The sequence below is a fragment of the Alosa sapidissima genome, chromosome 14 (assembly GCF_018492685.1).
Source record: "Alosa sapidissima isolate fAloSap1 chromosome 14, fAloSap1.pri, whole genome shotgun sequence".
Lineage (NCBI taxonomy): Eukaryota > Metazoa > Chordata > Actinopteri > Clupeiformes > Clupeidae > Alosa > Alosa sapidissima.
The window spans coordinates 17,174,640-17,200,025 of NC_055970.1; the positions used below are offsets into that span (position 1 = coordinate 17,174,640).

The following is a 25,386-nucleotide window of genomic DNA, read 5'->3' on the forward strand; positions in this document are numbered from 1 at the left end:
TGATGTTGGAGTTGTAGGTGTAGAGGGAGTTGATGTACTTGTGGGTGTTGTAGTGGTAGTGGTTGTGCATGGTCCACAGCAGCGTACTCTGATTTCATAATTGAAACACTCTTGCTTATTGGCCTGGTTTTTGTTCAGGCAAACAAGTCCTACCGATGGATTGCAAATCACATCTTGGCCCAACTGGGAAAGTGGCAATGTTGGATACATCTTAGCCCTGCACTCAACTTCTGTTGGTTGTATACAACCTATACGTCCAGAATTAATGAGTTGTGAAATTGATTCAGTGTCTCCTCCATCAGTGCCAAGTGTAGGGGGTCCCAGGTCAATCCAGTTAGACCACTCACAGGTACAGGGTGTTGTGCCGGGTACAGGACTTGTTGTTGGGACTGATGTAGTTGATGACATAATTGGTACAGGTGTCGAGGGCGTTTCAGTGGTTGTAGTTGTTGTGGAGGTTGTTGTTGATGTTGGAGTTGTAGGTGTAGAGGGAGTTGATGTACTTGTGGGTGTTGTAGTGGTAGTGGTTGTGCATGGTCCACAGCAGCGTACTCTGATTTCATAATTGAAACACTCTTGCTTATTGGCCTGGTTTTTGTTCAGGCAAACAAGTCCTACCGATGGATTGCAAATCACATCTTGGCCCAACTGGGAAAGTGGCAATGTTGGATACATCTTAGCCCTGCACTCAACTTCTGTTGGCTGTATACAACCTATACGTCCAGAATTAATGAGTTGTGAAATTGATTCAGTGTCTCCTCCATCAGTGCCAAGTGTAGGGGGTCCCAGGTCAATCCAGTTAGACCACTCACAGGTACAGGGTGTTGTGCCGGGTACAGGACTTGTTGTTGGGACTGATGTAGTTGTTGAAGTTGATGACATAATTGGTACAGGTGTCGAGGGCGTTTCAGTGGTTGTAGTTGTTGTGGAGGTTGTTGTTGATGTTGGAGTTGTAGGTGTAGAGGGAGTTGATGTACTTGTGGGTGTTGTAGTGGTAGTGGTTGTGCATGGTCCACAGCAGCGTACTCTGATTTCATAATTGAAACACTCTTGCTTATTGGCCTGGTTTTTGTTCAGGCAAACAAGTCCTACCGATGGATTGCAAATCACATCTTGGCCCAACTGGGAAAGTGGCAATGTTGGATACATCTTAGCCCTGCACTCAACTTCTGTTGGCTGTATACAACCTATACGTCCAGAATTAATGAGTTGTGAAATTGATTCAGTGTCTCCTCCATCAGTGCCAGGTGTAGGGGGTCCCAGGTCAATCCAGTTAGACCACTCACAGGTACAGGGTGTTGTGCCGGGTACAGGAGTTGTTGTTGATGGGGTTGTTGTTGTTGTCGTGGTGGATGTTGTTGTTGGTGTTGGCATTGGAGTTGGAGTATTTGTTGTTGTTTGACATGGCTCTATGTTACAACACTCAACCTTTATCTCATAATCAAAGCACATCGGTACTGGGCTTTGATCAATGTTTTTACAAACTAATCCCACTTCAGTGTTGCAGGTCACTTTTTGATCCAGTTCTGACAGAGGAACATTTTTATAACGGACTGCTTGACAACTGATATTTACCGGTCTTTCACATATTTTATAACCCTTCTTGATGATATTACTAATGGATTCCGTGTCACCTCCTCCAGGGCCAAATTGTGGATAATCAACATTTATCCATTTTGACCAAGTACATACTTTACAATACGGAGTTGATGTTGTTTGTGGAACAGTTGGTGGTAGAGTTGTACAATGCTCATCACTACAGCAAAGCACACGGATTTTGTAATTGTAGCACAATTGGAAAGGGCCTGTTTGGTCTTTGTTCTTACACGATAAACCTTTTGCCACATCACATTGAACAATTTGGCCTAGACTGTTTATGTCTTTGTCAGGGTATTTTTGTGCTCTGCACTCTATTTCCGTGGGCTTCTCACAGATGTGGTGTCCTTCTGCCCTAATTTTGTTATAGATTTCAGAGTCTCCTCCAGATTCTCCAGGTAGGGGGAACGTAGTATCAAACCATTCGGTCCAGACACATTTATTTTGGCATGTAGTTGTGTGTAGAGACGTTGAGTATTCAGTCGGGATAGATTTTGTTGTTTCTGTTGACATAAAAGAAGCATAATTAATGTAAATCACACATTTAGTAATACTGCTCTTGACTGAAGTGGACTCTTTTTTTTTTAAGTCTATCATTTCAGTATGTGCACTTACTTGGTGTAGTGAATGTAAACATTGTTGTTGGGATTGATGTTGGTGTTGTTGGACAAGGATGAATGGACCGAACAATACCATGCTCTTCACAAACAGCAGTTAAGCAGCTACCCATTCCATCGGTGGTGTTATAAATATGTTCACCATTGTAGTAAACCTTATTAAGGTATGTACAGGTGCAAGCTGCAGGTAGAATTGCACAATAGCATTTTTGTTTATCAAAATCTGGCTCTAGTAATGCTTTTACAACAAAGACTCAATATGACTCCGTAAAATAATTGTCACCTGTGGCATCATGTTTGCAGATGATGGTTGTGGAAATGCATTGGCTGTGAAAAGATAAAAGATAAGTTTAATGTCTAACTCATTCAGTCATCTCATGTGTATTTGTTGTATAATGTACTATGTCTGATATACCATGTTTCACAGTTGTTTGTGGAAGGAACTTTCTCTCCATTGCTGTAGTGTCTGCCATCAGTATCAAAACAACCACATTTCTCCCTCTGTACACACTTCATGGTGTCTTCATCAAAAAAGGGCTCATTGACAGGACATTGAGGGTAACAACCTGAGAGTGAAGGGGCAGAATAAACCTTTTCTGTATGCAGGATTAAATATAGTGACCTTGGCTGGAGACAAGGTTTCCTAGCGACATAGGTCTAGAGGTTGGCTACATTTAGTATACATGGCAGCAGTGTCATTGCAACATCACACTCTCATATATAGTTTCCTTTGTTATAGTTTCCTTTCTTAAGATAGAATGGTGAACTGTGACAGGAAGTGAGGTAGGATGGGGGTAGGATCAGGAAATGACCAAGGGTTAGATTTGAAGTCTAGTAGTCTAATTGTTATGAAACCGCTGTTTCAAATTTGTTTGTATTAGTAGAGAGTTGTAGAGTCATGAGCATTATCATGAGTCATGACCAGTAAAGTATATGTGAATGCATCCGAGTGTATACATGGATGTTCAATTCAATACACATTGAAAAGAGTACACCACTCCAGCTGATCTAATTGACATTGCCAACAGATTAGGCAGTTTCTCTCTGATCAAGGTGTTTGTATGAGTCATTTTTATTTCGATTGAGCCATGAATCCGATTACAAACGGATGAAATGTGTTCATGGAACCCACCCAAGTTCACCCTCTAACACCCTTGAAATTCACTTCTTCAAGGAGGAAATGTGTAAATCCTACTGATCCATTTTATCTTTCATTAGGACTGTTGCCTGTTTTAGGATTATCTTCAAAATCCTGAGTGACAATTATAGTGAGTTATGATTTTAGAATCTGAGGACTACAATCTCAACAGAGGCTTACTCAAGACTGATGGCAATTAAGTTGAGAACTGGGAAGCCATACTAAAATGAGTCTAACATCTTTATGAAAATGGATGTTTAATAGTACTGTATGTTAAATATGTGTGGTGTCTACCTTCTAGCGCTGGTATCTGCTCAGAGCACTGCCCAGTGGGATTCCTGCAGGTCTTCATGCATGGAGCTCCACAGGGTTTGTAGTGCCACTCACACTCACCAGGTGGGTTGTAGTAATCACAGAAAAGAGCTGCAATGAGAGGACACGCCATTGGGAAATTATTTAGACAGGATTACAACATTTGCCTAAATAAATCATTAGATCATATTGAATTAAAATGTAGGCTGAATAATATTTCTGATTAATTCACAATGCAGTCAGGGTATAATAGTAGAAATCTTTGAGGAAATAGATACCATCCAAGCCTAGTATACATATAACTACACCCAACCCTAAACTCGACACTAGCATCAACTACTTCTTTAGACAAAATTCAATGTATTATTTTGGTAATTATATATTAGTTAATTATGCATACAGTGCATCTTCCCAAAATAGTCTGTGCACCTATTTTACTGTTCTCTGATCTTAACATATCTTATCATTTCAAGACATGCAAGTGAGGCCACGCTTGAGTTACTTTGATCTAATATGAGCAGAGACTTACGGCAGATCTTTGGGGTTCTCCAGGCTACACAGGCTCCAGCTTCATTACAGGCGGCTGCATAAGCGGCCACTGCAGTGCAGAAACACTCACAGTCTCCACCACTATCACAGGCACATGAGTCACTCACGCAAGCATCATAGAATGGAGAAGGATCCACCTTGTCAGGAAAGATATGCCAGTTAAGCACACAAGAATTGCACCAGGAGAACAAGATGGGCTCATTAAAAGATCCATGAAGCAGCAATTCAGCTTACCTGAAAATGGCACGATGCAAATGCTTCACTTATGATAATGCTACACTTTTTCTGAGCCCAAGATTTTCTGTAAGGGTTGGATGTGCAGGGACTTTGTATCTGTTTTACATCAGGGCAGCTTGGAGAAACTTTCCAGCTATTTCCAAACTCCAGAGACTGAATGGCCTGTCCTTGGTTTCTTGTGCCAAAGTCATTGTTAGCGTTGCCATCATAGTTCCCACAAAGGCCACAAGCATGACCCTTTAAAAAGAATAAAGTGATCAGTGAGAACGATTTTTGACTGGGTCATTTATTCATTCCATTTATTGACACTATCCAAACATTACGCAAATATTAGAGATCCTCACCTTAAACTCTGGACTCAGCTTAAGGAACAGACTTGTTCTTCTGTCCCACATGAGAATCAGACCATTGTTAGCTTCAATCACAAGGTAGATCCCCATTGTGCGGATCTGGTAGGGCACCTCTGCTCCTGAATTTCTTTTAACAACTTGGTAACCTCCATCTGTCAGTATCAACTCATTGCTCTACAAACAGGACAGCATTCAAAAAGAGGACAGCAAACATCATCAGGTTTCTGGACTTCATATAGCAGCCATTCACCATTACAGTCATTGAAATGTGTCCTCACCCCCAAAAACAATTTGATGGCTTTGGAACATGTTGTTCCTGTGGTTCCACATGGAATGTTCTCAGTGATGACTCTGAAGGTTCCATTAGTACTTCCATGTCCACAATAATTCTGCAAAAAGCAAAAATCTGTAAATTAAGTAGATTTTTCAAACTGTACAGATGCATATAATAAGGTTCAGTGACACTGGGATTCTTGTGTGACTCTGCTCTGAACTGCATTAGAGGTGTGGTCCGTGATTGTAATCCCTTTGTACACACTTTGTCAAACTTAGTGAACAGCTGCTAGTGCCCCTCTGTTTGTTCAGTTCTTGCATTCAAAACAACAGAAGTGAAACAAACATAGTGGTTTGGGCCAAGCACTGTCGACAACATCACCCAACAAACACAGTGCAGACAATTTGACTGGCTGAAACTGAAGTTTAGGATACATATTACAAAATGTTTTATCAAAATTACATTCAAACACACCTCAGTTAGGACGTATTCACAGCCCCCATCAAAGTTGAATCTCTTCCCATCAAAAGTGATGTAATGTCCATCTCCATAGATGGCACAGGTGCCATGGCACAAGTTCGATGTGCAGTCCCATGTTGTGTCTTTGCAAGTGCTGTTTCCAAACAAGGGAAAATATTCAGAGAAAAAAGTCTCCAAACAGTTGTACTAAAGTCAAAGTCAAAGTCAAAGTCAGCTTTATTGTCAATTTCTTCACATGTTCCAGACATACAAAGAGATCGAAATTACGTTTCTCACTATCCCACGGTGAAGACAAGACATATTTTACCAATTTAGGTCCACAGACAAACATAACATTCAAGTAAACAAAAAAAGTAAGTAAATAAGTAAACAAAAAAGTAAGTAAATAAGTAAATAAGAGGGCACATATAATAATGAAAAAATAAGAGCAGCAAAATGTGGTTGAAATTGTGCATAGACAGTCAATAAAAATACTAGTGCAAAACGAACAAAACACCGTACGGTTGGGACAGAGAGAGGTCGCTGCGTGTGTACGCGCCGCCATCTTGGATCCAGCTTTATAGTCTAATAATACTAATATACAATAATAATGTACAATAACAAAAGGTGGACTAACAACCATACCATTTATTGCAGTCAACCTTGATGCTGTCCCCAGCTTTGTACTGAGCTCCATTGTGGTAACAGGGACACTGGTCCTCTTTTACACAGCCACCTTTTCCATCAGAGACTAGGCCAGAAGGACACACGCAGCCTGAGACACACTCAGTGCTGATCTGTTTCAACAAAGCAAAATACAGTACATTACTAAGACAGGAGAGATACTGTATGCGTTCATAAATCATTATAAGGAGCTAGCACTGGTGAGGGGAAATGGTACAGACTCCAAGAACAAACTATAGTTCTGATAGACAGAAGCTGGGGATGGGTGAGAGCTGCTCAAGGGTGTAAAGTGGAAGATCACCACTCTCAGGTTAAACCTACTAAGTAAGAACTAGCAAGGGATTCCCCAACACTCACACAGGCCATGTGCAGGGTTTTGCAACTCCTCTGACACTCAGCACCTTTGGCTCCTGCGTCAGCATTAGAGCAGTCGAAATACACCATGGGTGCTGGGCATGCTGTTGACAGATTAGAGATGTTATCCCACATTCACATGAGCTTTCCCACTTATTTCAGTGTATGATAAGGTCAGTTGAGGTCAGAATCAATCTGATTTACTGATATTGGTGAAGGTATTGCCAAAAACTATTTCTGACTGTATAATGTTAGCAAGACTTTGAATGGCTGTACAAATGGACTTACTAGTAGAATATGTAGTTTCTCCCATGCAGCTGAGTTTGCCTGCTTTGCATGTGCTGAAATAATAATAATATTCATTTTAAAAAAGAGAAAAATGTCTATACTCATACTCAGGTTACTTATATGGGGAAAGTCTCCATCTCTCAAACTTAAAGACAATCTTCTGAACGAAATTTCTCTAAGAAATCTATGTAAATGTTACAGTATTGAGAAGAGCTTCTGACTATTCAGTGTCAACTCAGCCAACTTTTGGCAAGACGAAACAGTATAATGGAGAAATCCCAAATATTAGAGCAGCTTCTCTGTGAAGTTACAGACACTTTTAAAGAAGGGGCAGGGTCATTCACAGTTTTTGCCTAAATTGAAGAGCAAGTTCGACTATTCATAACACTACTTAGAAATTATGTGGTACTGGTCATTTTGATTATAGAAACCGAAAAATTCATTGAAATCTGTGACATACGGCTCCTTAAATAAACACATTGTGACAGATTGAGCTTTTCTGAAAGTTTAAACATCCACCCCTCAAAAAGTATGTCCAACTAGGATTTTCCTTCCTGCTGTACTAGTCAAACTGTTATTGTAGTATCAGAAAGCAACCATTGTAGCCATCAACTGAAAGTCAACTACCAAGTGGTAACTCACTGCACTAGTTTTCACTAAAAAAGCAAATAGCTTCTTACCATGTGGCCTTGTCCCTGCTGATGACCTCCCCTGGAGGAATCACCTGGCCCTTGTAGTAGCAGGAGCAGTTAGCTGGTGCAACACATTTTCCCCCTTCATCCAGATATGTTCCCTTTTCACATATGCATCCATCCACAGGTGCAAATGTAGCTGAGCAGGTGAAGTCAGGATCGCTGTAGCAACGGCACGAGCGGTCACTGTTTTGTATGCTGTAGGCATACACCATGTTGCTCGGGCAGTTGTTGGCATATTTCTCTGAAGACAAAAAAAGATGTTTTCAGCACCAATTCCTGCATTGTAAAATAGAATGAGAGTAATATCCACAAAGATTAATGACTGTTTTGTGTTGGATGCTGTGTTGCCACTCACTGCAGGTTGTGTCTCTCCACCCGTTCAGCTGGATGCCTTTAGCTGCACATGCATGCACGTAGGATGAGAGAGCAGCACACATGCAGTCCTCACTCTTCTCACAGTTGCAGCTGTCGTACATGCAGTTCTGCGGCAGAAAATCACCAAAAATGAATCAAATTTGGTTTGCCATGCCTCTTCTCATGGTGGTCTATTTGTTGCAGTTTGTGAAGTGTGCTTAAGGACAAACCTCTTTGTAGATGTCTGGGTTGATCTCACTGTGGCATGGGGAAAACACGCCGTCAGGGTCTGTGAGCAGGGAGCACCACTGTTGGGCATACTTCTCTGTAATGATAAGAAAACCGTATTCATCAGCTTATTATCCTGGCCATCCTTAGCATGCATTTTGCAAACACATCAACAAGCTTGTCATGCTATCTCTACCATTGTCGACGCTCAAGCTGCAGGGGTTCTCCAAACTGCTCTTCACATCAGGACAGCTGGCTCTTGTTTTCCAGGTGTTGGCAAAGCCTGATGCTGTCCCCTCAGTAATTCCATTCATCGCCAAGAAATCATCAGCCTGAATGCTGTTAAAGTTTCCACACAGACCTGTGGGTGCATTGAGAGTAACTGAATTAGGCCCATCTAAAGGTCATTGTTGGACATTGTTGTGTTTCACCACATTGGTACGTACCACATGTCTTTTGCCTGAGTTTAGAATCTGCTGTGATGTACACCTGCATGATTGGTGACAGCTGAATTTCCAGCTGAATACCAACTGAGGTCTGCACGATGATGAAAAATGTGGATGCTTCAAAAATTTTCACCCCAGCTGTGAAAGTAATTAAAGAACACCATATTATAAATGCATTACCAAATAAGCCAGTCATAAGAATTATAAGTTGTTAAATTCCAGTATTCTGTGTCGGCAACAAACCTGTAGACAGGGGCAACTGAGAGTACTTCCTGTTTACAAAAACTTTTCCATTGGACTGGATATTAATCACCTGGGCAATGAAGAAAGAGTTACATGTATGTATTAACTACACTGGTAATGTATTCTTAAATGTAGAACATTTAAATATTTGAATCATTGAATTTACATTTAATATTTAATGTGATGTGATCTAAAAACAGATACAAATTTAATTGTTAAACAAATTGATGGCACAGTTGACCATGAGAGGGTTTTATATATCAACATTAGCAGGTAGTACTCACAGTATCTCCAGAAACTGCCAACGTCAAAGCCTTCAGACAAGTCTCTGTGTCTGTCAAACCACACCTGACAAGATCCCCAAGCACTGTGAAGTCGGCCCCATTACATTGCTGCAAAAGCATGTTTGAATATGATAACATATTAGGTGTATTTCAGGTATTTTGTGAGTCTACACTGAATCCAATCACACCATTACCAAGATGGAACAAAGATATGAGTGGATTCTGAAAAAAGCTTCTCAAAAAGGATAACAATTGAAATACCATGGAAATTATGAATGAAAGAAGAAAAAAAGTTGAATTACATTAAGTAATCATATAGGCAGAATACTTTTCCAGAAATAAAGGCAAAAAGTGAAAGCCAATTTAGGTAAATAATGGTTGGACATTAAACTGGAAGGGATACAGAAATACATGTTTAATGTACTCTCAACCTGCACAATCTGACAAATTAAGGGAACCTTTAAAAGGAAGAAGTCACAGAATGGATAAGGATAAGGGCAGTGGACTGCCTTGAATCCTTATAACCAATTAGTGAATGAAACACATACAGTAGTGATCCACGAAAAGAAAATTGCCTGAGCACTAATGACTACATTGTCAACTGAAATGTCAGATAACATTCCTCAAATTCCTGAGTTGAATTGTAGCTGGGAATCTGGCTCTATAGAGACTACTTTTTGGTTCTATTTTATTGATCTAGGCTAGATATGATTTGGACTGTAACACAAATGAACAAGCTGAATAATTTTCCATTTTTTTCTTAAAGTGATAATGATATCAAATAAAATATTAAAAGAAATATATAAAGACCACTGTGACATGAGTTTAAAATGGAAGTGGACGAGAAGCATTTTAACGGTGAAATTATGCGTGTGGTCTTTCCGTGGTAAACTCCAAGAGGATGCAAGAAATAATCAGTATTGCTTTACTGAGAAAGTAAACGATTGTGACCGATCGCACCGATTGAGCACCGATCGCAAACTCACAAAAGTAAGCTGTGCCATCCAAATAAGAAAGATGCGTTCATAGAAAACAATGATAATAGATGGTATGCAGGATGATGTAGCCAAGTGAAGGAAGAAATTCAGTCAAATGAACGAAATTAAGATGAAGTCTCATTATGTGTCTTAAAGAGAAGAGTGCACAGAAAGCACGTTATTTCTACAAGACACCGTATCTCCAGACAAAAGTACTGGAAAAAACGTTTTCACCTAAAAACATTCCCAATGTGAATGATCATCTAATTTCTAGGCAGATCTAGGCAAGTTATGCACCTGGCATAGCAGAGTTTGACATGATTGAGTGAACAGGCATGAATCATTAGTACCGGTATTTATTTCTTTGAGCAGTAATGATTCTCAAACAGTATTATTAGAATACATGGATTAGCAGGACTGGATCATTATAATTATATAAATGTCAGTAATGGAGTTGATCTCAGCACCTGTCAGAGTTGTGTATGGAAACTGACCTTGGTGAGGACATAGGTACAGTCCCCATGGAAAGTGTAGGCTTTCCCATCATAGGTGAAGAAGTGGGAGCCTCCCTCCACAGAGCATGTTGCTGGGCAGTCCTTCTCTATACAGCTCCACTGGCCACCACCACAGGTACTGGTTAGAAACACAATTGAGTATATTTAGTCAATTTGAACAAATTATCATTCAAGCAACAGTAAGATGTTTCTGTGCAAAACTACTGTAGGTTAACTCTAAAGCCAAAAGATATGCCTTGCAAACATTAATAGCAACAGACTGCATATAGTTGGCTCAGGTGAACATTACATTTGGTTGTATCATTGTGTAAAAACAGTTCTTACATTTCTTGTTGGGTTTCTGACCATGAGCAATTTTAGGAACGTATAAAAACTAGTTACCTTCAAAATACCTCAGGCACCACTAAAATATGCATACTGCTACATGCAATATTCCAGAGTACTTACCAGTGTTTACAGTTGCTGGAATAAGACTCTCCAGGTTGGTATATGTTTCCATTGTTGCTGCAGGAGCACTTTGTTGAGCTGATGCAGCCCTTCCCAGTGACATCATCAAACACAGTGCCTATATAAAGGTAAATAGGTTTTGGGCTACTGAGTAACTTCATACATCACGGACACCAACAATAAATGAAACAGCAGACCGATTTGTCAGAGATTCATACCTGGTGGGCAGAAGCATCCATCCATGCAGTGCTCCTCACACACCTGTCCTCTGTCAGGGTTTGAGCAGGTGTCCACACACAGGCTTCCACACTCCTGGTGCACCATGTTGGAGGGGCATGATTTTGCTGGAGGACATATGGGCATATTAGTTACTGCTGCTTACCTCATCCCTGTGGATACTGACAGAGATAACAGGAGATACTCACAGCAGAACTGCTCTGTCCTCCATTCGCTGGGTTTCCCTCCAGCATGGATGCACTGACGTGAGTACTCAGATATGGTGCCGCACAGGCAGAAGGAGTCAGAGCTGTTGGCACACAGGCAGAGGTCCCTCGCACAGGCCTTGATGAATGAGTCGGCGTTCACTACGGCTTTACAGCTTTCAAAGGCAGGGCTGGAGAGCAGCTGCTCACATACAGACGTCTAATAAAGACAAACAAACAGAATGATCACGAATTTACTAAATACTGTATTTGCATTTCATTGTATTGAATATATAAAATGTATACATATGCAATAAAGGGAGGGCCATGATTTTTTTTTTATATCAGAGTGTACTGTATCAAGAGAATTGTTAACAACATGTTATTCTTTATGCCACTGAATTGCCTCAAAATAGTGTATCTATGGTGCCAGTTGTCTGATCTAGTACTACCATATCTTTGCACGTTGGTTCGGATGTAACTGGCTCTGTACAGGTTTCAGTTGGACCATCCAGCTTCCAGAGGCTTCCATAGTCAAGATTAGAAATGGGCACACCCTCTGAATAAAAAGAGAATCATATTGTACAGTTAAGCATGCAGTAGTTCTCAACTCAAACCACAGAGACACAGAATGGTGTTAGGGGAAAAAAGTATTTACCACTTGTGACAAACTCATTATAATTCTGGACACCATTGAAGTCTCCACACAACCCACACGTTTGGTTTACATATTTCTTGTCCAGTTCCACCTATGAGCATAAAGAGTCTTGTTGTAGTCAATCAGCTAAGAGTTGAAAATGTACTTGCCTTTAATTTTTTTTGTTGTTGTTGTTGATTTGATTTATTTTGGATTTGACAGACAACATAATTCCAAAGGATAACATGTTACATGCTACAGATACTGTAACTATGCCAAAGAAAATATCTATGGCTTAATGAAGGTTGTAAATGATACACAGAGTCCCATACCATGAAGGCATCATCCTCATTCCACTTGGCCAAGAGCCCCAGCTTTGCCTTGATGTTGATGTAGGATGAGCTCTTCTCAATGAGAACTCCTGATTCACTGAATGGCAGTATCACACTAAAAAAATGTGCCCAAGGAAATGCACATCAGACTCTTTAACTTTGAAACATTTTTCAAACGTGCCATTTTTTAACGAAAGGACAGACACTGTCGCTGTCTTAATCTCAAATTATTTCATCCTTCCTTAGAGGATCTAGGTTTACAAAGCCATGTCCTCACATATTAAAACAAGGACATTACTGAGCATACACAAAGGACTTTACTGAGCGTATACCTAAACACATGCAAAGTCGCAGATCTGCCAGTACGCTTCACTGTGATCTCTGATAACAAGGGAGAAAATTGTAAAGATTGAACATCCACTTACAGTTTTCCATTTACAGAGACAGAGCCCTTCACCAGCTCGACTACAGTGCCCTCCAGCACCATGGTGATCTTGCTGATGGTCGGGAGGCCATTCTCCAGCTCCCTCCTCATCTGGATGTTGAAATCCTCATAGCTGCTCTTGCACTGAGAGGCCAGGACGTAGTTGCAGCTGGACGGGAGCTGGAAGATGTCTCCATCAAACGTCTTGAAATGGTAGTTACCCCATGTGCTGCAGACCTGTTCGTTGTGTGCTGGATTTGTTCCTAAGAATATATGTTGTGAGTGTATTAGTCCAGAATTCCTCATCATTACCATTTGAGTTCAGAGTCATCTTCAATGTTGTGCATGTATCTTTTTCATTTGTTATTCTACTTGGAGTAATAATTTTATTTTGTTCTCCAGTTTTAATAGAGTGGCTACATATCAGAAGGTTTGAAAACCTTAAATCACAAAATAGGAATGTGGACATTAATAACACTGAGATTGAATTACTGATTTGCAACCTATAAAAACAGTTGCAAACAGAAGACTAATACAGTTTAGAAATAGATTTGCCATAAACAAACATGAAATTGGCTGACTAAGTTTTACCTAGCTCAATTTATCTATTAGGCTACATTCATTCACATGGGGACTGTTGCATCAATGAACTGCACAGCTGAATTTGTGTAATTTTTTGACATGTGTATATAGCTGTCAGGTATGAAACTGTCAAACTTTCGGAATCATCTGTGATGTAAATATATGACTTTACCTGCAAGCATTTGCATCCTGGTCATTGTTGGAATTACATTAACCTTTGTGGGACCTGCAAGAGTCAAAGAGATTATATAAGACATGTAACCATGAACTGTTGATTGTTTAGAAAGCATATCCCTTTGCCATGCCAAGACATCCCTACTATCCTGTGGGTACAACTGTGGGCAACAACACCCAGATCAACACATAAAACCTTCCCTGTGCACTGCTAAACCAGCCACACAATGAACATGGGCAAAGCCATTGTACCTGTGTCTGAGGTAGTAAGTCCAATGCATACAGCCATCCATACTAGCACCCAAAAGGGTGTCTCCTTTGCTGTCCCCATAGTGGTCCTGTGGATAGAACACTGCTCCACAGTTGTCTGAGAGAGGTGCACACCTGGGCTCTGGACTTTATACTACCACGTCTGTGTGGATTTGCTGGAAGGAAGGTGTGGCAGAACTTGATTTACTTGGGTCATCAACACCTCATCAAAGGCAGCAAAGCAACTCTCTTGCTTTGTCTTGTTTTGTATTTTTCCTTTTAATTTAAGATGTGTTTTAAATAAGGTGTGTGATTAATTAACTTTTTTATTTAATTAAACAAATCCTGTAATTGTGGGGAATTTGAAACTACCATTCATGGAATTTGGGAATGGACCATTTAATTTGTTTGTCTTGTTTTGACTCATTTCTTACACTCACACAGGTGCACAGGGGAGTTTCGTGTTCCATAGATGAAATACTCATTATATCCACTGAGTGTACATTGTAGGTGTCAAGCTCTATTGTCTTTCTTATCTCAAACATTCAGAACTCATAACCGCCTCTGACTCAGGATACGTATAATGACCATATTTAGTTATTTGTGAAGCAACACCTAATCATTGTTTCAATTTGTAGATCATTTAAATTGCGTAGTACAATTACCATCCCAAACGTCATTGAAGTGTTTGTTGCTCAGGTGATCAGGTGGACTAAATAACAACATATCTGCACAGGGTCATTGTAAAAATGCAACAATAATACAATCTTATATTTTATGATTTATGAATTTAGAATTAAGCTACATTATTATATGTGGTCACTGGTCATTCAATATCAAGATAATATCAATTATTGATGTTATGATCAGGCCTATATAATTGATTTATCAGGCCTAATAATTGTTTTAAGGTATCTGACATATTTATTAAGAAAGTCACTTAAACCAGTGGCATTAGATTTCCTCTGTCTAACATTGTTGTTTCTCTAAGAGACTGAACCAAGGCACTCTTCTTGTTATAAAAAGAAAAGGTTTATTTCATAATAGAACATATTTTTGTTATCACGCCTTTCACCTTCTTGCTGTGTTGCGAGTTTTTCCACTTGAAGAACACCAAAGGCCTCCTGCTTAGTTTCTTTTTTGTTTTATAGTTCATACAAATTAGCATGCGTATGAACATTCCATTTTGACCAGTATTTTTCTGTCTCTTAAGTTCAGCAATAATGACGAAAGTTTAAATTAAGTAATTAAGCGGTAGTGTAGATGGCATGTGGCAGTTCAGATGTGAGGTTGGAAGGCCTGCCAACAGTTTGATTTAAAGGTGAATCATTGCAGTGTTGAAACACTTCTTTGTTTATCCTAGTAGTCTCCTAACAATGCAGGTGTGTTCATATTTAGAGATGGATAATCAATTAGTGACGAACAAAAGCAGTGTAGTCTCCGCCAAAATTAGTCAGTTGCATGAATTGGTGTTAGGCATGATTTTTGTTGTGTCCAAAAATAGCATCATTTTGGCAGACGTCATTGTTGTACAAAATGAGACACAGTTCAGACATATTTTGGGAAATAAAAACAACTGATCTTATTTACTTGTGTTTATCACTTGAGTTTTTGAGTTAGTGCTGTGAAAAAGTATTTACCCTTATCTTTTGCTTATTTGTCACATCTAAATGTTTCATATCTACATAGTTGGATGGTTCTTTAGCACGGAGGATGCAAAGTCTATGATTTCCAGTCCATCTTAAATGAGCTTGGGCCCAGAGATGGTGGCATTCGTCATATTTATATATGGTTTCTTCTTTGCATGGTAGTTTTAAACAGCATAGATGGAGCATCAAATAATGTTCATAGACAATGCTTCCCCTTATTTCAAGGTTCTATCTAACATTTTTGGTCAAGATTGAGTTATTGACATATGTTCTGTGACAACTTCATAAGGTGAGGTGAGGTGTTTGAAGTTGTATGCATTTTTTGGACATTATATCCAAAAAGGAGTGTTCCATTTATCAATATAACTCTATGGAATTATAAAACTTTCAATATCTCTACTCAGAATGCAGATAGAACCTTATAATTCCAAGAGGACGAACGGTAATTGGAAGATTATTATTGTTAACAATGACAGTGGTTTCATTATAGAAGCCATGAAAACCTGAAACCTGGCCCTGAAAACCACAGCCAACCAATATTGTTTTTCAGGCCTGTCCTTTGTATACAAACTTGTATTACAAAGATTTCTTTGGATTCTCTGAATATTGTAATGATAATATGTTCTGATGAAAATATATTCTTATTCTTATATTGTTGCATTATTTGCCCCCAGTTTTTCACAGTGATGACAGCTTCTGCAGCTTTACTTCTGAAATACTCTGCCTCAGGATGCTTTTTTTACACCCAATCATGGTGTCAGTTAACCTAATGAGTTCTGAAATGTTTTTCCTTGTGTTTTCTTTCGCATTACAACTTTACCCAGCCTTTTGTTGCCCAGTCCCAACTGTTTGGAGACGTGTTGTTGGCATCAAATTCAAAATGAGTGCACGTTTTTCATAAAACAGAATGTTTATCAGTTTAAGTTATCAGTTTCAACATTTGGTTATTTTTGCAAATAAATATGGGTTTCTGTGATTGAAGATAGTCACATTCTGCTTATAGTAAAAAGTTTACGCAGTGCCTCAACCTTTTTGAAAATGGGGTTGTAAGTGTGACAAATGTACAAAAACGTCCCCAGCTCCTGCAGCCATTGACCAATGATTAAATTGATGCCAAAATCTACATATTGAATGCCATCCATGAACATGTAGAAAGCCCAAATTATTTTGCCAACACCATTCAACCTCACATGCTGGCTAAAAAACTTATGGACTATTTCAACCTGGATCATCAGCTAATTCTGTGGATTACAGACTTTCTGACCCAAAGAACACAGACAGTGCTGGTCAACAAGAGGTTCTCTGACATCAGATACACGTCCACTGGCTCACCCCAGGGTTGTGTCCTCTCACCACTACTTTTCATCTTGTACACAGATGACTGTAGAAGCCGCCATGCTGATCGTCATCTAGTGAAGTTTGCTGACGATACTGTTCTCCTTTCCCTGCTACATGGTTCTGTCCAAGATCACGGGCCTGTCCTCAGTGAGTTTGTGGAATGGTGTGATAGCTCCTTTTTGGACCAAGGAGATGTACATTCACTAAGCATGGAGGAAGCAGGACTGAAACTACAATCCATGGGAAACCAGTGGAAGTTGTACATGAATATAAATACCTGGGCACTGTCATTGATGACAAACTGCGTTTTGACCCTAATACAGAGGTGATTATTAAAACGTCAACAGAGGCAGTATTTCTTGAGGAAGCTTTACTCCTTTGGAGTGAACAGGAAGATTCTCAGCATTTTTTACACCTCCTTTATTGTAAGTATACTGACCTTTTCATCCATGTGCTGGTTTCACTCCCTCTCAGTCAAAAATAAGAAACACCTCCAGAGCATTGTGAACACATGTTCTAAAATCATTGGCCACCCTCTTCAGTCTCTGACATCACTGCACGACAAGGCAACATTAAGGAAAACCAACTGCATCCTAGAAGACTCTACCCATGTCCTACACAGAGTTTTTGAATGGCTGCCCTCTGGCAGGCGTCTGCGCTGTCCTCTGGCTAGGACTAACAGGAGGAAGGCAACCTTTACTTTTGAGGCTATTGGCCTTTTGAACTTGAATATGCTCCAAGCCCCCTCCTCCTCCTACATCCTGATTTGTTGATATTGAGGCAATGATTCCATGCAAAGGCTTGGGCTTGGGCCCGGTAGGCCAGTAATCCATCCCTGACCTGGACAATAAACTGGACTGGTCAGTCAACATTCTACAAGAAAGGGCAGAGCAGGCTGTACTTCCTGAGGAGGCTTCGGTCCTTCAACGTCTGCAGCAAGCTCCTCTGGACGTTTTACCAGTCTGTTGTGTTGCTATAGTGTCCTCTTCTATGCTGTGGTATGCTGGGGAGGAAGCACTAAGAAGAGGGATGCTGGGCGACTGGACCGGCTGGTAAGGAAAGCTGGCTCTGCTGTGGGAGCTGAACTGGAGTGCATCACTTCAATATCAGACAAAAGGACTCTGAACAAACTGATTTTTTGGACAATGACTGTCATCCACTCCACAGCACCACCATAAAGCAGAAGAGCTTGACCAGTTGGAGACTACACTCACTGCCATGCACACCTGACAGACTGAGGAAGTAATTTGTCCCCAGGGCCATACAGCTCTTCAATGCTTCACTTAAGGGAAGATGAGAGATAGACTTCTCTGCATAGTGAATCTGCCTCTACACCTTCCTCTACACTTCCATGACCTCTGACTGTACTGGCTGTCCACTGGCCCTCTGTGTTACTGCTTGCACTGTCTACACTGTTTACTGGCTATATTAGCCCACTTGCACAACACCTCCCTCCATTCCCTAGTCCGGACTGTGGTCTAACCTCATACTTGACCAATGGCTGATACCCTATTACATCAAACCTTAATACGTCAAACCTATCCTTGCACTGCTGCTATAATTCTTATATTACTATGCTTACATATTTCATTTCTTCGTGTATATTGCCCATACATTACCATATCTGTTATATTACTTTGCTTACATTTTTCTATACTTATATTACTATGTGTAAATTACTATTCTTATACTAATATACTTACTTTTTTCTTTTACATTGCCCACATTTAATGCTGGTCTCTTATATTGTTCATATTTAATGCTGGTCCCTAGACTTAATCCCTGCACTGCTGCACTGTTGGACTTTTTTTGCACTACCACCATGACACACACGTCATAAAGCACCTTAGGATACATTCAGACTTAGCGTCTTTTTCTGACAAAAGAAGTTATGCAGACCGCTTTTTCATTTTGAAAAAAAAATCTGCCAGCGTTCTTGTTCCAAAAAGCAGCCGGGAGCGTCTTTTTGCGATAGACAAAGTGACTAACGTTACGTGTGGGTACCAAATGTCGCGGAAGAGAAAACTCACGTTGGCTATTGCTTTTGGTATGTTATGGTAAAGTTGTGAAGTCATGTCAAACAATTCCCTATGCTCAGACACTAAAACGAGTCTCTCGACCGGTGTTCTGTCACCTTCTCCATTTTTTACTTGCTGTCATGGGAAACCACAGGTCTCAGTAATCTGCTTGTGATTGGTCATCCGTAAAAAAGACAGCATAACGTATGGCGTTTTTCCGCTAGAAGTTGAACATTTCTCAACTTCTGAGCTGCAGAAAAAGACGGTTGCAGTCGCGTTTTAAAAGAAGCCGACGACTTTTTTGAAAACACGGTCTACTCCATAGGGTTATAATGTAAAACGGACGCCGGTGTTACATGGCAACTGGCTCCCATGTTAACTGGCTGCGTTGATGACGTTTCATGATTGATGACGAGTCTTTGACAGATGTGGCCGCTTGCAGATTTGTCACTTTCTGATACTAGAGACGCACACAAATATGCATGACATGTTTAAAAGTCAAAATTGTATGTAATACTACATGCATTGGACCATGAGTATGCCACGCAAAAAACAAACACCTAAATTAACTCCACGTGGATATCTAACCACGAATAAATTGACCTGTCTTCATGGTAATATAGCGTCTATCCACTTGCGCCACGAACCAGCTGACGTTATTCACAGAAATTGACTTCAGTTGTATGATTAAAAGAAGTCAGCTAACGTTATTATAATTGTAACAAGTTAACATAGCTGTTCATGTTATCTGGCTACCATGTTATCATGCTACCATTGCCCAAGCCATTTAGTAGGCCTTCAAAGTATCATGGTTAAGTTTTACAAACGTTTCACTGAGGTTAGGTGGCCGCCCCTACCTGTGTCTGTAAAGCCACATGAACGTCAGCAAATAAATCAAATAAAAATGTGTTGCCTAATTGTGTATCCTTTTGTCCAGCCTATTAAGTTCATGAAACACAGACATTGACACGCACACTGCAATGGGCAGGAGAAGTCTATAACGTGTCCATATTTTACACAAACTTTGCGCACAGGGAGAGTCAAAACTCAGGCTTATAGGCTATTAACGTTAATGTTGCTGACATGTAAACATGGGTTTGATGTTTTTTTGATACTTTATGCTTCTCCTGTGGCGCAACAGGTTAATATCTATAGCCTACGTTGCTTTCTCACGCAGTCGACATGGGTTCAATCCTCCTCATCACACGTTTTTTTATTATTATTTATTTATTTTTAGACCAGCAACGCTTCCTCAATTTAGGCTACAGATACTAGGTGGCAACAGAGAGCCTGACCAGCAGTCAGTGAAATGTTTGAAAACTTAACCATGATACTTTGAAGACCTACTGGCTTGGGCAACTGCTGTAGCAAGACAACACCATCAGCCGTGTTAACTTGCTACAATCATCAGCTGACTTCTTCTAATTGCATAGACTAGCCTAAGTCAAGTAAATTTCACTGTGACTTATCAGCTGGTTCGTGGCGCAAGTACGGAGGTTTCATTTAGGAAGCAGGTTCGATACCCACGTGTAGTTATTATTTGGATATTTATTTTTTTGGTGGCATATTCATGGTCCAGTGTATGTAGCGTACCACAGACAATTTTGACATTTAAATATGTCATGCATATTTGTATTTGTTCGTCTCCAGTTTCCACCAGAAAGTGACAAATCTGCAAGCGGCCACATCTGTCAAAGAAACGTGAAACGTCATCAACGCAGACAGTTAACATGGGTGCCAGTTGCCATGTAACACCGGCAGCTGAGAAAAAGACGCTTAGTCTGAACGTACCCTTACACTGCATACTGAAACACAGGGTCTGTCACTGCAAGTGCCTCATGCTTATACATCCTTAGTACTGTACATTCATGTGGATTCTTGATTTAGTATATTTTACTGTCCTATTACTAATGTGGATTTGTTATTTGTTTATCATCCTGTTATGTTGTGTGTGATGTCTTGAGCTGGGACCTTGAATTTCCCCTTGGTGTGCTGTTCTCGTTATAGGAGTCAATGACCAGACCGAGTGTTGAGAAAGTGTCGTTTACTTATTGAATGTTGGAGGCAACTATACCTATGTACTGCTACACATGCCTGCAGGTTCTGCCCAGACTACACCACTTGCACATGCCTGTAGGGGGTCATGCAGTACGTCACTGTTGTGACAAATGTTACATCTCATGAACATTACACTTGGGGATCAAGAAAGAAGGAAAGAAAGAAAGAAAGAGAGCGAGTGAGTGAGTGAGTAATCTATCTATCTATCTATCTATCTATCTGATAAACCTAACCAATCAGAGCAATGGAATGTGTGAATCCTGTAGGGAGAACAGCCAAAAACATACTTCTTCCTGACAATGCTTCAATCCCTGTTTTCTGTGTTTTTTTTTTTGTTTTTTTTTTTTCATTGTCAATACCTTTTACAACAGACATGATAGCAACATCTAAATATTTAGCTTCTCTAGTGATATGCTCTTTCAAACAATATCAATCAACTCAAGCACGCTCAGGTGACATGTTTCAGTCTCCACGCTTTCAGTTTAGTTTGTGTGGCTCCTGCATGCCGGAAATAGGTCATGGACTAAGGCCTGACTGGATGAACTAAAAGTACTTACAAATAACATTAGTGCATATTGATGCACACAAGGATGCATGTGACATGACATTTTGTTTTCAGTTTTAATACCTAAAACTACAGAGTAATTACAGTTTTTGGCAATTGCTTACACACTTTTTGCCTCATTGTGTCAAAACTTTACACACAAGCCACATAACACAACACTTGGAGATAAACAACTATCTATGCCAAAATGAAACACTGCAATCAAGACTTAACAATCCTTTCCAAAAATATAATTCTTGCAACAAAACCATACACACATGCACTATTTCAATTGCTCTTTCAAATCACACACTGATGTGCTCTGTACAAAACACTGCAGTCTTTACGTTACAGGTCTTGGGAAAACCTCTGTCATGTTTATGGAATTACACTGTCAGATAAAAAAAGTCTGATGCCGCTTTTTCTGATAGAGATTTTTCTGAGACCTGATGCCTTTCCTTCTGATGTCTGATACCTGACTCTGACAGCTTCATCTGAGGCCGTTTTGCCTGATGCAGTTTTATTTGACACAAATTTTCCTGACCCGTTATTATCTGATGGTGTAATTCCATAAACATGACAGAGGTTTTCCTGAGACCTGATGGCTTTTCATCTGATGTCTGAGACATGACTGTGTAATTCTGTGCACTTGACAGAGGTTTTCCTGAGACCTGATGCCTGTCATCTAATGTCTGACACCTGACTCTGACAACTGAGGATGTCCTAATATGTACACGGTACACTCATATTAAATGTTTTTCAGTTTCAGTTACGCTCATGGTGTAGCTTCCCTTATATCACAAGTACATTTGGTGCAACAAGCAAACTGGTACAGTAAGCAGAGGTATTTGTGATATAATCATAGACTGTATGGATATAATACCAAATAGCTTTCTGCAAGCTAGTTCACGTGACGTGTTATGATTCTTCAGCCGAGTTTGTTTGTAGTATCCATGGCAACGTGGGTTTATTTTAGCCTACAAGAGTGAACTAGCTTGCAGAACAAGCTAGTTCAAACAACTATTTCGTAGTTCGTCAACTATTATTATATCAGAAACTAGATGTACCGCAGAACGGTACAAAATATGACCGCCGCCCAGTCCAGCACATTTTTTCCACAAAAATAAATCACGCTGAAAGGCCTATATGATTATAACTGTCTCACTAAATTGCATTATCCACACTCAATTCTCACTGGTATCTGCTAGACAACAAGTACCAAAACATGATTAGTTCATAGATTTCACATGTAAAATTAATTTTATACAACCCCACCCCCATCTTGCCTGTTCATAATTCTGAGAAATTCTTGAATTGTGTGCATGTGTGCGTGTACATGTTTATGTTTATGTGTGTGGGTGTGTGTGTGTGCTTGTGTGTTTGCCTGCATATGTGTGTTTGTGCATGTGCATGCATGCGTACATATGTCTACTGTGTGAGTATGTCATGCGTATGATTACTGTGAATGTATGTGTGTGCGTGTGTATCTGTGTTAACATGACCCCTGGAGGCAAACATACGGAAAAAATTGGTCATCCTAGGCCCTACGGTTCTCAAGATATTCACTGTGTCTGTGTCTGCCCTACCCTCCTTTCGGGGGGTCCAGTACAGCGGGGGGCTACAGATCAAAACAAAAAATGATGATTCCATGCTATCCATGTGGGGTTACATGCCCACCAAGTTTCGTGTACCCCGGTCTTTCAGTGTCCCGGAAATCCTTGTTGGTGTACGGTCACTAAATGTACACATAAATTATTTTATTGTAAGGCCCCCCATAAACGAAAGTTCACAAAACTTGGCATGCATTCGGAAGGTGTCATAATGATCCTACACTTTCAATTTTGTGCAGTTTTGAGCATGTCAGCCAGAGATATTGTGATGAAAACACCTAATTTTTTGCTTTTTAATTTTTAACTAGGTGGCGCTATACATGAAATAAGTGGTAATGGGATGGGTTGACATGCCCCCTTAAGACCAACATACAAAAAAAAGGTGGACCTCCTAGGCCCTACGGTTCTCGAGATATTCACAGAAAACTGTCTCCGGCCACCTACAGGCCAGTTGGTGTATAGTAACATAAATTAATTTATTGTGTGGCCCCCCATGAACGGAATTCCACGAAACTTGGCGTGCATTCAGAGGGTGTCATATTGATCCTACACTTCCAATTTCGTGCAGTTTTGACTATGTTAGGTCACAGATACCTGCGATTACAACACCTCATTTTTACTTTTTTGTGTTTAACTAGGTGGCGCTATACATGAAATGAGTGGTTATGGAATGGGTTGACATGGCCCCTTGAGATCAACATACAAAAAAAATGGTCCTCCTAAACCTTACCATTCTCGAGATATTCACAGAAAACTGTGTCTGCCCTACCCTCCTTTCGGGGGGTGCAGTCCAGCGGGGGGGCTACAGATCAAAACGAAAAACGATGGTTCCATGCTATCCATGTGGGGTTACATGCCCACCAAGTTTCGTCTACCCCGGTCATTCACTGTCCCGGGAATCCTTGACGGAAATTTGGAAAAAGACCGCGGCGGTCATAATAAGTTTGCTTCTTGTACCAGTCAGGCGCGCCTGCAGGTGTACGTCCGTACGCACTGTGCGTACCATCAGGCTACTCAACAGCGAGAGAAAATTTCCCTTGTGTGTGTGTGTATTCACACCAAATTGGCCTACCATACCTTCCCAACTATGTACAGTATCCCATTAGCTGCATGCCATCAGGCTATTTACCATTTTCTATTACATAAAGTTAGTGAACACATTTTGTTTTGAGCAGGAGAGAGAATACGCACGCAGGCACGCAATAGGCTACTTGTTGTTTTCTTTTACTCGGCTATCTATATATGGTTATCAGGGGTGATGGGTGTGCGTACCATAGCATTAATTCCTGCAGGCGCCCCTGGTACCAGTTAACAGAAATAGCTGTTTTCCTGAAACCTGACTCCTATTTATCTGATGTCTGAAACCTGACTCTGATAACTTTTCATCCGAGACCTTTTCGTCTGACTCCGCTTTTTCTGACAGTGGTTTTCCTGAGACCTGAGTCTGATAACTTTTCATCTGAGACCTTTTTGTCTGACTCCCCTTTTTTCTGATGGCGGTTTTCCTGAAACCTGACTCCTTTTCATCTGATGTCTGAAACCTGACTCTGACAGCTGAGGATGTCCTAAAATGTACAACGTATTTGGTGCCCTGACGTGGGGCCCTTGTGTCCCCCACCAAATAGGCCCAACTGAAGGCCAAGTGGCCTTGCCCCTAAAATTATGAAATGCATATAAACTTAATATATATAATTAAAAATGTATAGTATTTTATGATCTGCATAATTAGATCATAATTTAAATACATCATATTGATATTTAAATTATTAGGCTACACAGTGAGAGTGTGAGTGTGCCTAACCGATTGTCCCGGGCCGATTTTTTGTCCCAGTCCAGCCCTGATAGCAAAGAATCATTCCTGCCTCAAAATCTGAATTGCTGGTAAAAAGGTCTAGACTCATTGTGGAGACATGGAGAGGCTTGGTAGGTAGGTATTATAAGAACCATTGTGAGAGCTATGAATGCAAATAAAAATGTTTACACTTATTATTTAAAAAGGGTATGAATAATTTTGGATATGCCATTTTTTAATTTCTGTCCAAGAACCACTGGACTCCTCTAGACTCTTGTCAGCAGTATAATTTATGGAGAGAGAAATCTCATTTACAGCAAGTCAGCATTTTAAAAAGTGGTTAACAATGTTTATATTTTTTAAGAGCAACCTGTGGCACTTCTGGGTCATCATTTAGCTGGGTCAGGCATTACAGTATTATGAATGGTTGTGTGTAATTCTGTAGTGGTTGCATTACATAACTGCAATTTATTTTTTCCAGTGCATTACAAGTAGCTACAAATAAATTCA

At 40.2% G+C, this 25,386-nt stretch overlaps 1 protein-coding gene across 1 annotated transcript; it reads right to left on the reverse strand.

Annotated features, from left to right (window-relative positions):
• Positions 1-1,282: 1,282 nt before the first annotated feature.
• LOC121682489 (mucin-5B-like) lies at positions 1,283-13,168 on the reverse strand. The gene is made up of 29 exons (XM_042062646.1): positions 12,864-13,168; positions 12,439-12,553; positions 12,131-12,218; positions 11,922-12,028; positions 11,473-11,689; positions 11,266-11,391; positions 11,048-11,165; positions 10,580-10,718; positions 9,109-9,216; positions 8,825-8,894; positions 8,582-8,719; positions 8,332-8,496; positions 8,138-8,232; positions 7,909-8,035; positions 7,539-7,794; positions 6,847-6,911; positions 6,574-6,674; positions 6,178-6,329; positions 5,548-5,686; positions 5,078-5,188; positions 4,794-4,973; positions 4,447-4,686; positions 4,193-4,349; positions 3,646-3,774; positions 2,629-2,779; positions 2,497-2,540; positions 2,212-2,394; positions 1,703-2,099; positions 1,283-1,409 (listed from the first exon to the last, which is right to left on the reverse strand). The coding sequence occupies exons 1-29, from the start codon at positions 13,166-13,168 to the stop codon at positions 1,283-1,285; spliced, it is 4,350 nt and encodes a 1,449-aa protein (XP_041918580.1).
• Positions 13,169-25,386: the final 12,218 nt, after the last annotated feature.

Excerpts from the sequence above, each read along its gene's own strand:
- LOC121682489 (XM_042062646.1), bottom strand. The coding sequence starts at position 13,168 with ATGAGGAATTCTGGACTAATACACTCACAACATATATTCTTAGGAACA. Across the intron at positions 8,895-9,108 it reads TGGCAGTTTCTGGAGATACT|GTGATTAATATCCAGTCCAA; the intron begins GTGAGTACTACC and ends TTCATTGCCCAG. Across the intron at positions 2,541-2,628 it reads ACAAACAACTGTGAAACATG|CCAATGCATTTCCACAACCA; the intron begins GTATATCAGACA and ends ATCTTTTCACAG.